Source organism: Sinocyclocheilus grahami, unplaced genomic scaffold (assembly GCF_001515645.1).
Source record: "Sinocyclocheilus grahami isolate Dianchi unplaced genomic scaffold, SAMN03320097.WGS_v1.1 scaffold596.1, whole genome shotgun sequence".
Lineage (NCBI taxonomy): Eukaryota > Metazoa > Chordata > Actinopteri > Cypriniformes > Cyprinidae > Sinocyclocheilus > Sinocyclocheilus grahami.
In genome coordinates, this window is record NW_015505775.1 from 222,361 (window position 1) to 235,097 (window position 12,737).

General features: G+C 38.2%; 1 protein-coding gene across 4 annotated transcripts; it reads right to left on the minus strand.

Moving 5' to 3' along the window:
- Nucleotides 1–245: 245 nt before the first annotated feature.
- LOC107557282 (transcription factor E2F8-like) lies at nucleotides 246–12,728 on the minus strand. 4 transcript variants are annotated; one of them, XM_016240648.1, is made up of 15 exons: nucleotides 12,630–12,728; nucleotides 12,424–12,560; nucleotides 11,310–11,400; nucleotides 9,656–9,901; nucleotides 9,380–9,536; nucleotides 8,972–9,283; nucleotides 8,167–8,328; nucleotides 7,770–7,907; nucleotides 7,445–7,648; nucleotides 5,651–5,735; nucleotides 5,094–5,565; nucleotides 3,976–4,287; nucleotides 3,687–3,822; nucleotides 2,919–3,241; nucleotides 246–988 (listed from the first exon to the last, which is right to left on the minus strand). In XM_016240648.1, exons 3-15 carry the CDS (start codon nucleotides 11,391–11,393, stop codon nucleotides 836–838), a joined length of 2,784 nt encoding a protein of 927 aa, XP_016096134.1. In that variant the 5' UTR covers nucleotides 11,394–11,400; nucleotides 12,424–12,560; nucleotides 12,630–12,728; the 3' UTR covers nucleotides 246–835. The 4 variants fall into 4 exon arrangements, with proteins under 4 accessions (XP_016096134.1, XP_016096133.1, XP_016096132.1 ...); XM_016240647.1 differs by having other exon boundaries at nucleotides 12,424–12,728; XM_016240646.1 differs by lacking the exons at nucleotides 12,424–12,560; nucleotides 12,630–12,728 and adding an exon at nucleotides 11,482–11,711.
- Nucleotides 12,729–12,737: the final 9 nt, after the last annotated feature.

The following is a 12,737-nucleotide window of genomic DNA, read 5'->3' on the forward strand; positions in this document are numbered from 1 at the left end:
CAAATTGTAATAATCAAGTTTTTAGCTTTGAAAAAGCAAGGAGTTCTAAGAACTTTGGATTCATTGAAATATACTGATTCACTAACATGAATCATTGCTTGAAGACATTCATAAAGATAAAGAAATGTCAGCGATGAAATAGTGGAAGGCATTTCCTCGAAACATTTCACCAACAATGAAATAAACACAAGAGTGGAGCACATTCATTTATGTTTATTACATAGAAATCAGATTGTAAAGGCAGTTCAAATAAATGATGTGCAGATAGTAATATTACTAGATTTCATTAACATAAAATACATCTACAATATTTAAAAACACCCTTAATCTAACATTCTCCCATATTAATACATCATAACACAATGCCAAGTTATGGCAATTTAATATACTGTGGTACTTGAACACTTTAAGGCGATGCCACTCACAACAATTTAAAAAAAAATCGTAAAAATTTGGCAATTCCTACAATCCCTGAAATTAGATTTCCTTAACAACATTTGACCATTTTTTGCTCATTCTTCCTTTAACCCTAAATTTACAGCATATTTAAAGAAAACCCTTTATTTGGCAAATAAACCCACAACTGTCTTGGTAAATCGCATAGCACCATGTTTGCTGTCCTGCTTTCCTCAAGAGCCTCAGCAGTAAAAAGCATCAAGCACCACAGACTAATGTGAAGTTAATGCATACCCTACAGTAAAGTAACAATATAAAAAGAGGAAAACATAAAAAAACACTCAAAGACAAATAACAAGCACACACAATGGCTCAAACAGAACAGTGTTTTTTTAGCAGCGCAAGGACTGCAGGTGTGATGATCGTCAGTGTGAAGGTCTTAGGTGTCCTCTGGACTCACATCAAGCTTTCTCTGAGGGATGTAGATGTTTCTGGGAGCCGCAGTGTTGGTTACAGTAGGGAAGGAGACGGGCGTGTGAAAGAAACTCTGCTGGAGGTGTTGACAGGCACCTTCAGGTGTGGTTATTAAAGGCTGCAGGAGAAAGAGAGTAAATATGCGAATGACTGTTTTAAACAACAAAGGACTATTCACACAAACCCAGGGAGGCTCCACGAAAAACGCAAAAAAATGCACTTTTGTTCAAAAGTGTGGAGTCTGTAAGATTTTTTAAATGTTTTTTTTAAAGAGTCTTATGCTCACCAAGGCTGCATTTATTTGATCAGGCATCCAGTAAAAACAGTAATATTGTGAAATATTATACACATTTTAAATAGCTTTTTTATTTTCATATATAGTTTATTTCTGTGATACAAAGCTGAATTTTCAGCATCATTACTCCAGTCTTGAGTGTCACATGATCCTTCAGAAATCATTCTAATAAGCCAATTTGCTGCTCAAAAATGTTTCTAATTATTATGAAGGTTGCTGCTTAATATTTTTTGAAAACCACGATACACATTTTTTTTTCAGGATACTTTGGCTACGCTCACACTGCAGGCAAATGTGGCCCAAATCCGATTTTTTTTGCTCACATGTGATCTGTTTTTGTCATGACAGTGTGAACAGCACAAACCGCATGGAATCTGATCTTTTCAATTCCGATTTGTGCCACTTCCATATGTGGTACTAAATCCGAAACATGACAGATGTTTTGAAATGCGACCGCAGTGTGAACAGTCATGTCAGAATTCATGTGACTTTTACATCACTCTAGATCGACATTCGTCATAATTCCGCGCTGACGGAAGACACTTCATAGATTTTTACATACCCCAAGTTATCAAGACAGTTGCGAAAGGTAGTCAGTGGAAGTTTAATGTGTCAGAACTCATAAGTATTATAGTGACAACTCCATATACAAGCAAAACATGAGAGCTTGAATCATTAAAGTTTCAGAACTCTGCTGTCTTTTGTCACATCCTTGTCTTTATTTTTCATATTGCCTGTGCATAACTTCGCTGGCTTCTCCAGCAGATCACACTATAAATAATCGCTTACTTTATGTCCTCCGTGTTTACTTCCGTATGACGGCACGCTGCGCAAGTGTTGCCAAATCCAGTTTCCCTGCGGAATTTGGCTACTTTTTCCACTGTTGTTTTTCAACTTCGTGGGTTGACGTGACCCCACTAACACGATGTTTAACTCCCTGAACATGGTTGGGCTAGTTTTGGACTAGTTTTGAGAAACAATTGGGCGGATTTTGTTGTGAAAACCTGGAAACCCTGTTTGTATCATTCTTTTGCGCATGCGTGTCAGTTCAAAACCATGATCTGTTCACAATGAAAATCTGATATTGGCCACATTTATAACAACGTGAACAGCTGTACAAAAAAAAATCAGATCTGAGAAAAAAAATCGGAATTGAGGCTCGCAAGTGTGCACGTAGCCTTTGATTAATAGAAAGTTGAAAGAAAAGAACAGCCTTCATTTGAAACAGAAATCTTTTATAACATTATAAATGTCACTTGTGACTTTTTTTTTTAATGAAGAAAAAACAAAAAAAGAAAAATCATACTGACACCAAACATTTGAACCGTAGTGTAGGTCAAACTAAATTTCGTTTTCGAGCAATAGGAAAACTAAATTTAATGTGACTTGAATGGGCATATACTACATACATAATATATATTTTTTATTTATTTAAAGAAATCCTTGATATTTTGTCATTGGCCAATATTGGTGTTTTTAACAATTTGAAGCCAAAAAATATTTTATTTTACTTTTTCTATTCTAGGTTTCCTAAAAACATAGTTAAGAACAACAGTTAACTATTTTGTCTAATGTAGATTACAATATTTAAACAAATTATAACATTAGTTATATTAGTAAAAAAAAAAAATCATAATATTATAACTTCACTTACACTATGTAAAACTACTTTTACAAAAGTGGATTGCTGACTGTATATTATCCCTTATGCTTTACTTTTTCCCATATTGTTTCATAGCTGCCGTGGCTGTACCTGTGGTATGCTGATGAGGGTGAAGGGCTGCCCGTGTATGGAGGCCGGCTGCAGAGCTCGGGCAGGTGAGATGGGCTTCACAAAGATCATGCTCTGTGGAGGGAGCCCTGGGTGGGGAGACGGAAGCATGCTGGCCTGCTCAGGAGTGGAGTTTGGTGTGCTGGTGCCGGGGATAAGGCCCAGGTTCTGCAGGGTGAAGTTGAGAATGGCAGGACTGGGGCTGTGGATGCGATGCCCTTGAGAATGGAAGGGAGAGACGGACGGTATCCGGTGGAGAGGGAGCCGAGTGGGGGTGACTTCTTGAGGAAGTGGATGTCTGGAACCTGGAAAGAACAGATACATCAGTGATTGTTCAATTTGTTACGTGCATGTTTAACTGTTTTTCACTATTTACACATGAATAGTGCGCTCATGAATTGCCATATATCACAAATTTGCATTTTTGTAGTTTACACAGACATAATAATGGTATCATTTTCAAAAACTTGCACTATGAAACCCACTTTCAAATGTTTACATTTTTATCCTCCCAAATGTGGTTAACATGTAATGAATGGCCACAATACATAAAAGGTTTTCTGTTTTCAGTTGAAAATGCCCCCCAAAACTAACACAGTTTACTCACAAATAAGTTTTACTCTACCTAAAATCAATATGTGATCAAAGAAATATAACCAGAAAGTATAGCAAGACAAAATTTCCCCCCCCCCCCCAATCCTTCTATAGTAAATATACAGATTTTTGGTATAACCTTGGGAACTGGCATACCTGCAGTTGGGGTGTGATAGACATTGTATGTTGGTGTGGAGGCTTTGGAGCTTTCTCCAGTGGAGCATTGGGGATCTCTGAATTTCATGATAGACTGCTGGGAGATCGGAATCAAATAACCTGCGGGGATCAAAGTCTGACGCAAAAAGAGAAATTAGAGTCAAGACTGGTAAAAACAGCTAAAAACTATTTGAATCATTCCAACATAAGGAATATTGAGGATCAGACAGACAAGGTGCACACGTGTAGTATTCCTGCACACATGAAGTGTAGTAAATAGTATTCCTACCTCTGTATGTATGGGTCCAGATGGCAGCACCATGTTCTGAACGCTGAGCTTCTGGGCCTGTGATTGTGGTGGTCTGACAGGTGTCAGTCCGGCCTCATTGTCTGAAGTCTGAACCTTCTCCTCCTTCTCCAGGAAGGTCTCCACGCTGTGCTCCAGAGGCGCTGTGCTGGTGATTAGTGAGGGAGGCTGGTTCTCAGAGGGTTTGGAGAACTCCAGGTGCAGGGCTCTCGGGGAAGGCCGGTTGGGGGCAAAAGCCCCTCTATGGGCTTTTAGACGAGCTTGCAGAATCTCACACAGCTTTGGTGAAACAATCTTAAAAGGAAACACACCAGAAGGTTAAAACTGTTACTCCATGTAATGTAAGCACATAAATTGCAGGTACTGAGCAGTTAATTTAAGATAATTCAGACTTAAAATGCCAGTTCAAACATTTAATTTTACATATATATTATATTACTGTTCTTTTTCTTCTTATATTTACCTACACATTTTTACTATACATTTTAAAGCATGTGAAATATGTGGGTCCATTTTTGATGAATGAATTAATTTTTAAATTAGTTTTTCACAGATATGCTAATTTATTGTATTGTTTGGACATTAAAATATAAAATAAATAAAAATATGAAAATTAAACATGTAAAACAACTATTTGCAAATATTTAAAATGTAAAATACATTATATTTACCTACACATTTTTACTATACATTTTAAAGCATGTGAAATATGTGGGTCCATTTTTGATTAATTGATTTATTTTTAAATGAGTTTTTCCACAGATATGGTAATTTATTGTATTGTTTGGACATTAAAATATAAAATAAATAAAAATATGAAAATTAAACATGTAAAACAACTATTTGCAAATATTTAAAATGTAAAATAATTGTTTATGCAAAACTATCCTATATGTTTTAGTTGGATGCATGTTTTATTTATTTGCACATTTAATTAAACGTAAAAAAAAACATGCAATCAACTAAAACACAATTTTGCATAAGTTATTAAATATAACAATAAATAAAAATTAGTTCTGAATTTTTTTTACCAATAAAATCTATGTATATATATATATATATCAAATTTACCATGCCCTATATTCTTCACATAACCTCACCTTTGGCTCTATCCGCTGCAGTTTAGATGGACTTCCTGCTAAGCTCTTTTCTCCACATGCTCGTTTAAGGGTTGAGGGACTTGTCGGCTCTTTACTGTGTAATGATGGTTGGTTGGTTTGGTTACTGCTAGCTGTGGCAGCCGGTGATGTCTTTGTGTTTGCACTTCCTGGGCTCTCAAATGTCATCGAACGGACTGCTAGGCTAGTGGGCTGCGGTCTGAGAGAAGTGGGGTGCATGTAAACAGCATATGACCCGCCTGCCTGGTGCTGGGGTATCAGAACCGGGATGATCGGGGAGCACTTGGTAGAAAGATAAGGAATCGCCCCTGTGGGAAGAACTGGGATCTGCATTCGCAAAGGCCTGTGAGACTGATGATTGCTAGCAGACGTGGATTCAGGTAGTTCATATACCAGTGTAGTGCTTCCATTCAGAGCGTCTGTCACCTCATTCTTAGGCTGAATACGATGGCCCCTGGAAGACAAATCATAGGTGTTATGTCTGAAATGGGTAGTTCATTGTCTTTTTTTGTTCTAAGGAACACAAAAACTTTACTCACGTTGATTGTTCATCTAGTTGCTTTTTGCAGATAGCAGCCAGGTGAGCCATTTTGTTTGTGTAGAATTCGCCGTTTGCAGATTCACCTATAAAATGAAATGGGACATTAGTTTTCAGGTGTAGTAAACATCTAGAATTTTTTTATAAACTTCCGTTCAAAAGTTCAAAGAAATCTCAATATGCTAAATTCATTTTAAAGCATTTATTTTATCAAACGTACAGTAAAAACAGAAATATTATCACAATTTAAAAGAACTGCTTTGTATTTAAAAAAATTTTTTTTTAAGTATAATTTACTCCTGTGATGGCAAAGAATTTTCAGCAATTACTCCAGTCTTCAACGACACATATTCTATGTCAGGCTTTTAATTGCAACTAGGGGTGTGCGAAATGACGATTTTTGATCGTGGACGATAAAATTTGTCTCCACGATCGGCTTTTGAAGATATATCGTAGTTTCACGCTACAGCGCACATTCTATCAGATGCAGTTCTGGCGCCTCTGGCACTTATTCGCAATCACAAAAGTACATTATTTGCATGTTTTAAAGCCTTGCCGGTTAAACAGTACATTCACGTGCTGTTCTGACGTGCGCTTTTTCTGAGGGCAGACATCCAGAGGCATGCACGCACTAAAAAGCCTTTCAAACAGCGCCTGATTACTGAACTACGTTATCTTCATTAATTAAGTTATACTGTCGAAAACACACAAGGTGTACATATAAACACAGTTGGTTATGTCTAAAGTGAAAGTAAACAGTTGAGAGAAAAACAGATGCGTGCAGCTCTTAAAGCGACAGTACTAAATATGCTGCCGATTGTCTTTAAATGGACAGTTCACACAAAAATGTAATTTCTGTCATTATTTACTGACTCACATGCTGTCCCAAACCTGTATTAATTTCTTTCTTGTGCTGAACACAAAAGAAGATATTTTGAAGATTGTGGGTAACCAAATAATAGCTGGTCCTCATTGACTTTGATAGTAGGAAAAAATACTATGGAAGTCAGTGGGAACCAGCAACTGTTTGCTTATTCACATTCTTCAACATAACATTTAGCAGAAGAAAGAAACTCATTCAGGTTAAAAACAACTTGAGCGTGAGTAAATGATGGTATAAAAATGAAACATTATGACACCTTTTGGGTGAATTATCCCCTTAATCTTAATAAAACATCAAAACTGCTCTTGACTGAAGAATATTAATACAGTTGCTTTAATAAGAATCTATGTATAATTTATACAGTGAAGTGAATATAGTGTTTTATTTTTATATTTGTTGATTGATCTTGAATGCTACTGCTAAATACACCTGCTGTACCAGAAAAATAAAGCACTGTTTGTTTTATCTGTGTGTTATGTGTATCTTTGTTCTTATTTTTTTTAACAGAAAAGATCAAATAATCACAAAATCGGCCTAAATATCTGCCATTCTTTTTATATATATATATATATATATATATATATATATATTTTGTTACCTTGTAAGGCTTTGTTTTTTAAAAATAGGAAATAAGTTTGGCTGTACTGCTCAGACAAAATAGTAAAACCCACATGACAAAGAATCGTGATATGATATTTTTTGCCATATTGCCCACCCCTAACTGCAACACAAAGAGCCCCAAAGATAATTTTGTTTGTGTGGTCAGATTTCAAAAAGGCAATCTCAAGCTGGAAGGCAGAAGAGAGGCTGGAACTATTAATAACGACTAACCTTAAAGTAGAAAATCCCCACAGAAAACAGAAGATCATTAGTTGGTTGCTTTCTTATGATGAAAAAACAGTTATGGCTCACCTGTCATTTTAATCGGACTAGAAGGAGCAGAGTTGATTTTTCTGCGGTCATCTTGTATACTCTTGACCAGCTTGACTAAGGAATGATGTCGAGTAAAACCTCGCTTTGTTCCGGGTGAGGAAAAGAGATTTTTGGCACAGTTGTCAACAGAGGAACGGGACTCCAGAGGCCGTGATGCTGCTGTTGAAGTTGAGGTCCCCAGATCTATAAAACAAACATAAGCAATAACAACACATGATAGAAGAAGTGACCATATACAGACAGCTTAAAATAAACACGATAAATAGGATTATGAGCAATTTCATGTGAAATATGCTACACTTGCCCTTTGGAGATGGTAAGTCTTCTGGCCCAGTCCACTTGAAAGCAGGCTTTCTTCCTCTATCCTCAGTCACATGCACTTTCTTTATCAGCTCTAGGCTGCTCAAAACATTTGCAATGTCATAAAGTCTGCGGATCTTAGCTGCCAACAAAAAAAAAAAGAGATAATTTAGATAATCAATTCCATCTTCACTGAGCAGACAGTTAAAATACAGACAAGTTTTAGACTCAAGCATTACAAAAAGGAGTTTCTTCAAAGCAGGTTTTACTGGCTGAGTACACCTGATAATGCACTTTTTGCAAGATTCGTAGCTGTCCGCTGAAAGGGAAAACAAATGTGCCATCCACTATAATAATGATTCAAATGTGCTTTTTATATGCACGATGAGAACAGCACTCACTTTTGAACTTGTTTTTGTCCTGATTGACAATGTGATCTTCACCGATGAGGATCTTGGCGGCTATTTCGAGACTGACCACAGGAGGGCTGGACACCAGGAACAACATGACGAACTTCTGACTCATCACTCTCAGAGATTTGTCTTTTCGACTGTTGGCCGAAGCTGCAGATAAAAACAATGGGCCTCAGTTAAATCTGCATACAAACGTTTCCTGAACAAATCATGATTTACCAATAACTTTTATACTTAAATGTATTCTAAATTTACAAAAATAAATAACGCAGGAACAATTGAAATCACATGTATGGAAAAATCACATACTCTGGGCAGCCTTATACTCCTGTTAGGGTTAAATTTCATACATAAATATTTCATCATATTCGGGGAACAATAAGAGAAGCTGTATTATAGAATGAGCTGCAAGGTTTCTCTGCATAAAAAAAACATTTTCAAGTTTTTATCATCTGACATTCGCTGCAGTGACTTGATGCAATGTGTCTTATAATGCAATTAACATAAAAGCATGTTTTTTTCTTCTTTCAAGAATGTTTTCCCCCCAGACTTGACCCAATTTATTTTCCAAAAAATACGGTACTCCAAATTCATTAACATTAGAATGAAATTAAGAACAAATTCATGTGTGTATGCACGTGTCGTGTAGTGAATACATTTTTTTCATGAGAATTTCTTCTGTTGTACAAATGCGAAATGATCCACACATTTAATAGTAAATGAAACCTAATGCCCTTCTATTATGCATACATAAAATAATACAGTGTCGCCTGATGGTCGTACATTATGTTACCTGCTTTAGGATCTGCTCCTGAAAGCTCTGCTTGACTAGAGTCTCCATCCATATCAAAACCGGACATTTCTTCATTCTCCTTCTCCTCTCCGTTAAACTCAAACTCTCCCTCTTCTCGCTCTAGGCTTCTTTGACGGATCTGCTGCATCAGTTGGTCGTAGCGGTTCTCTTTGCCGGCCCGTTTCAGTATGGCAAGTGTCTGTGCAAGTTTCACTCGGCCATGCCACGTGTAGCGGTTCTTAGCCAGTCGGCTGACCATGTTTAGGCTCTCGAGAACGTTCATGATGTCGTAGATGCGACGTCGCTCCACATCTGGGAGGTTAGTGAGAATGAAAGCAATCAAGATTGATGAAACACATGATTTGGTGACTGAAATAAGTAGTTTTGTTTGATCATTGAACAACTTACTTAGTTCTGTCGCCACATCGTCAAGGCTGATGTCGTTGTTTACAGCAGGATTGGGGTAGTTTGGGTACCTTGCAAGAAATTTGTAACACAGCAAACCCAGGCTTTTGTCTTTACGGCTTGTCTGGAGCTTTTCTACTTCTTCCCCTTGTTCAGGCTCCTGCGTGGCACGACAATGGAAAACACACACATATATCTCAAAACATTTTTTAGCAATACAGACAGTAAATCAACAAATAGTGGGAGATGCATGAGATGCACACAGACTTCTATCGATACCTGGGAGTTTTCCGATTCGCCGCTGTCTACGGCTCGCTCTTTCTCACGGTTGCGAATCTCAGGACTGGCTGCACTGATGAGCATCTTCAGGTTGGAGGTAGGTGTCCAGGGATCGCTTGACGGTGCCTCAAGGCCCTTAGTAGGTGTTGTCAGGGGCCCCATGTTCTTATGGCTCTCCAGTAACGCGGCTTCTGAAGCCTTACTTGAGTTTTTTAGTGGTGTTTGTGGCTCCACAAAAACATGCCCCTATTTCATAGAAAAAACATTAGGTTAGGGCTGTCACGGTGAGGGAATTCCCCTTGCGGTAATTTTGAGTGGCTCAACAGCGCGGAATGCGGTATTATTGCCATACACACACACACACATACTCGGCCTGGAGGACAGACGCAAGTAACCGCAAGCGCTCAGTCGATCTCTCTCTCATTCACTGTCTGTTTATAGGCTTGTTAAGTGCAAATCTACAAAGCCTCTGTACAAATCAGCATGGTACACATTATGTTATCATTACTAACTTGTTTAATATTCAGTCCACATGCATGAAGTGTAAAACGAGAGGGGCATAACCTTACGAAAAAAGAAAACACGCAAAAATCGCAGTTGCTGCGGTTCTTGCATTCCTCTGCGGTTTGCTCTTCAATAGTGCGGTATCGCGACAGCCCTACATTAGGTCTTATCGATCATGATCATGCTGTTTTTCAAGAAATGTTTCTAGAGTAGAGTTTCCTAAACCTTTCACTACAAAAGGCCAAAAGCCAAAGTAATTGTTCCATTATATCCAACTATATTATATTAAGTCATTTTTATTCTTTACATTTCAATGCAAAAATTAAAAATGTAAACAGAAACATAAATTAGAAATGATGATATGCTTCAATGGTTTATTTTTTTTTCTTCCCAGTTTTCCCTCTTGTGATATGATATGACAAGACAAATCAAAGGTTAACACAGATCAACTTTGTCCTGGAGGCCTTTGTTTGGGCATGTTTGCTCTAGAGCAGGGGTGCCCAAACTCGGTCCTGGAGGGCCGGTGTCCTGCAGAGTTTAGCTCCAACTTGCCTCAACACACCTGCCTTTAAGTTTCTAGTATGCCTAGTAAGAGCTTGATTAGCTGGTTCAGGTGTGTATACTTGGGGTTGGCGCTAAACTCTTCAGGACATCGGCCCTCCAGGACCGAGTTTGGACACCTCTGCTCTAGAGCAGTGGTTCCCAACCCTGGTCCTGGAGGCACCCCATCCCTGCACATTTGGCATGTCTCCTTTCTCTGACACACCGATTTCAGGTCTTGGAGTCTCTACTAATGAGCTGATGATCTGAATCAGGTGTGTTTGATTAAGGAGGCATGCAAAACACGCAGTGTTGGGGTGCCTCCAGGACCAGGGTTGGGAACCACTGCTCTAGAGCAGAGGTGTCCAAACTCGGTCCTGGAGGGCCGGTGTCCTGAAGAGTTTTGCTTCAACCCTAATCAAACACACCTGAACAAGCTAATCAAGGTCTGAAGGGTTACTAGAAAGCTACAGGCAGGTGAGTGTTAATTAGGGCTGCGGCTCTCCAGGCCTGGAGTTCGACACCCCTGCTCTTGAGTATGGCAAGTGAACTTTATAGATTCTTCAAATCACTGTTTTGTGATTTTGAAGCCAAAATATCTATAACTGACCGTGTCATTTTCTGATCTTTCCTTGAATGGACTTCTTAAAGGTTTCCTGATTAGCTTTTGACCTTCTGATAATGTACTGGACATTTTCCACCTAAAGAAAAGAACACACGAGGCAACGTTAAAATAATCAACGTTCACTTATTATTATTTACATTTAATAAAGCAGTCCTACCGTTTCTTTACAGCATTATACATTCTTGGAGACAACATTGTGAAGATCAGTCCGGGTATAACGTTCAACAATTTCTCGCTCAGCTAAAACTGATTTTTAAAACTTAACAGATGTCAACCAATGTGCATAAATTAAAAAGTATTATGATTTCAAATTACAGCGTTGTTTTTTTTGCGCTTAGTAATAACTGACAAGCGTTCCATCGAATGGCTACGGAGAACTCGTACGAAAACACGCCCCCAACTGACAGCAGCCAATAAGTGCGGCGCTAGGAGGCGGGGCTTCACCTCGTCCCGCGCGCCTCCACACTTTTTGAAATCTTGGCGCGGAATCTCGCCGATTGCAAAAGATTTAATCCGGAAGTTACTAACTTTAATACAATTTAGAAGAATTCGTTTAGCTGCCCGATGGTCGTGCGCCTTGGATAACACAAAACAATCTATGTAAACTATTAAGCAGTTTTTAAAATGACCAGAGTAACGTTACCAGCCGAGGTAGCTAATAACTCAGTCGCTTACGTGCTGTATAATATGTTTATTTAGTGTAAAGTGCATAATTATGGCCCAGGATCTAATTATATAAATATACGTACGAACTACGATCAAGACTGTAGTCATGTTGGCTCATAACACTACAAAACTAAGTTAGCGGTTTCACAGTCAGTTAGCGCGGGTTCAAAACTAACTTACCAAGAGCCGCGCCAGTCTGGCTTGTGTCCTAAATGTATGATATTAAGCGAAATTAACGTACGTATTATATTATACGGACAAATATGATCTGTCGATTAATTTTATTAACTAAAGCGGATATGTTAAGCCAAAACAAGCCTGAAACCAGCTAGCGTTAGCCCGCAAGCTTACAGCTAACCACATAACATTACACTTCTCCCGTCTACATAGGGCAAAACTACAAAAACATGATTAAAATATAAAAGTTACTCACCCAAAAAGAGAAATGTACCACTTTCACATACTACTCGACATCAGTCGTGCCCATAAATCCATAGTAATACTGTACAGGTTGGTATTACACGTAAGTTATATAGTTCCAGGTCTCCAATAATACCGCATCCAACACTTCTGTACATTAACTTAAAAATTAAAAGTCGTATTAAAGTAACCGAAAATGAATAAAAAAGAGAAAACAACCCGCTTTTGATGCATAGCTGAGGAAAAGTTGTATGTGGCCGTTTCCTAGTCAGTAAAAAAAAGTTTATTTGATCAGTCTGACCATTTGTCCCGCCTAGATACTGGACA

Coding starts and splice junctions, on each gene's coding strand:
- LOC107557282 (XM_016240646.1), bottom strand. CDS start 11,519: ATGTTGTCTCCAAGAATGTATAATGCTGTAAAGAAACG. Junction 5,566..5,650: donor CAACTAGATGAACAATCAAC/GTGAGTAAAGTT, acceptor TTTGTCTTCCAG/GGGCCATCGTATTCAGCCTA. Junction 4,288..5,093: donor TGCAGCGGATAGAGCCAAAG/GTGAGGTTATGT, acceptor TTTCCTTTTAAG/ATTGTTTCACCAAAGCTGTG.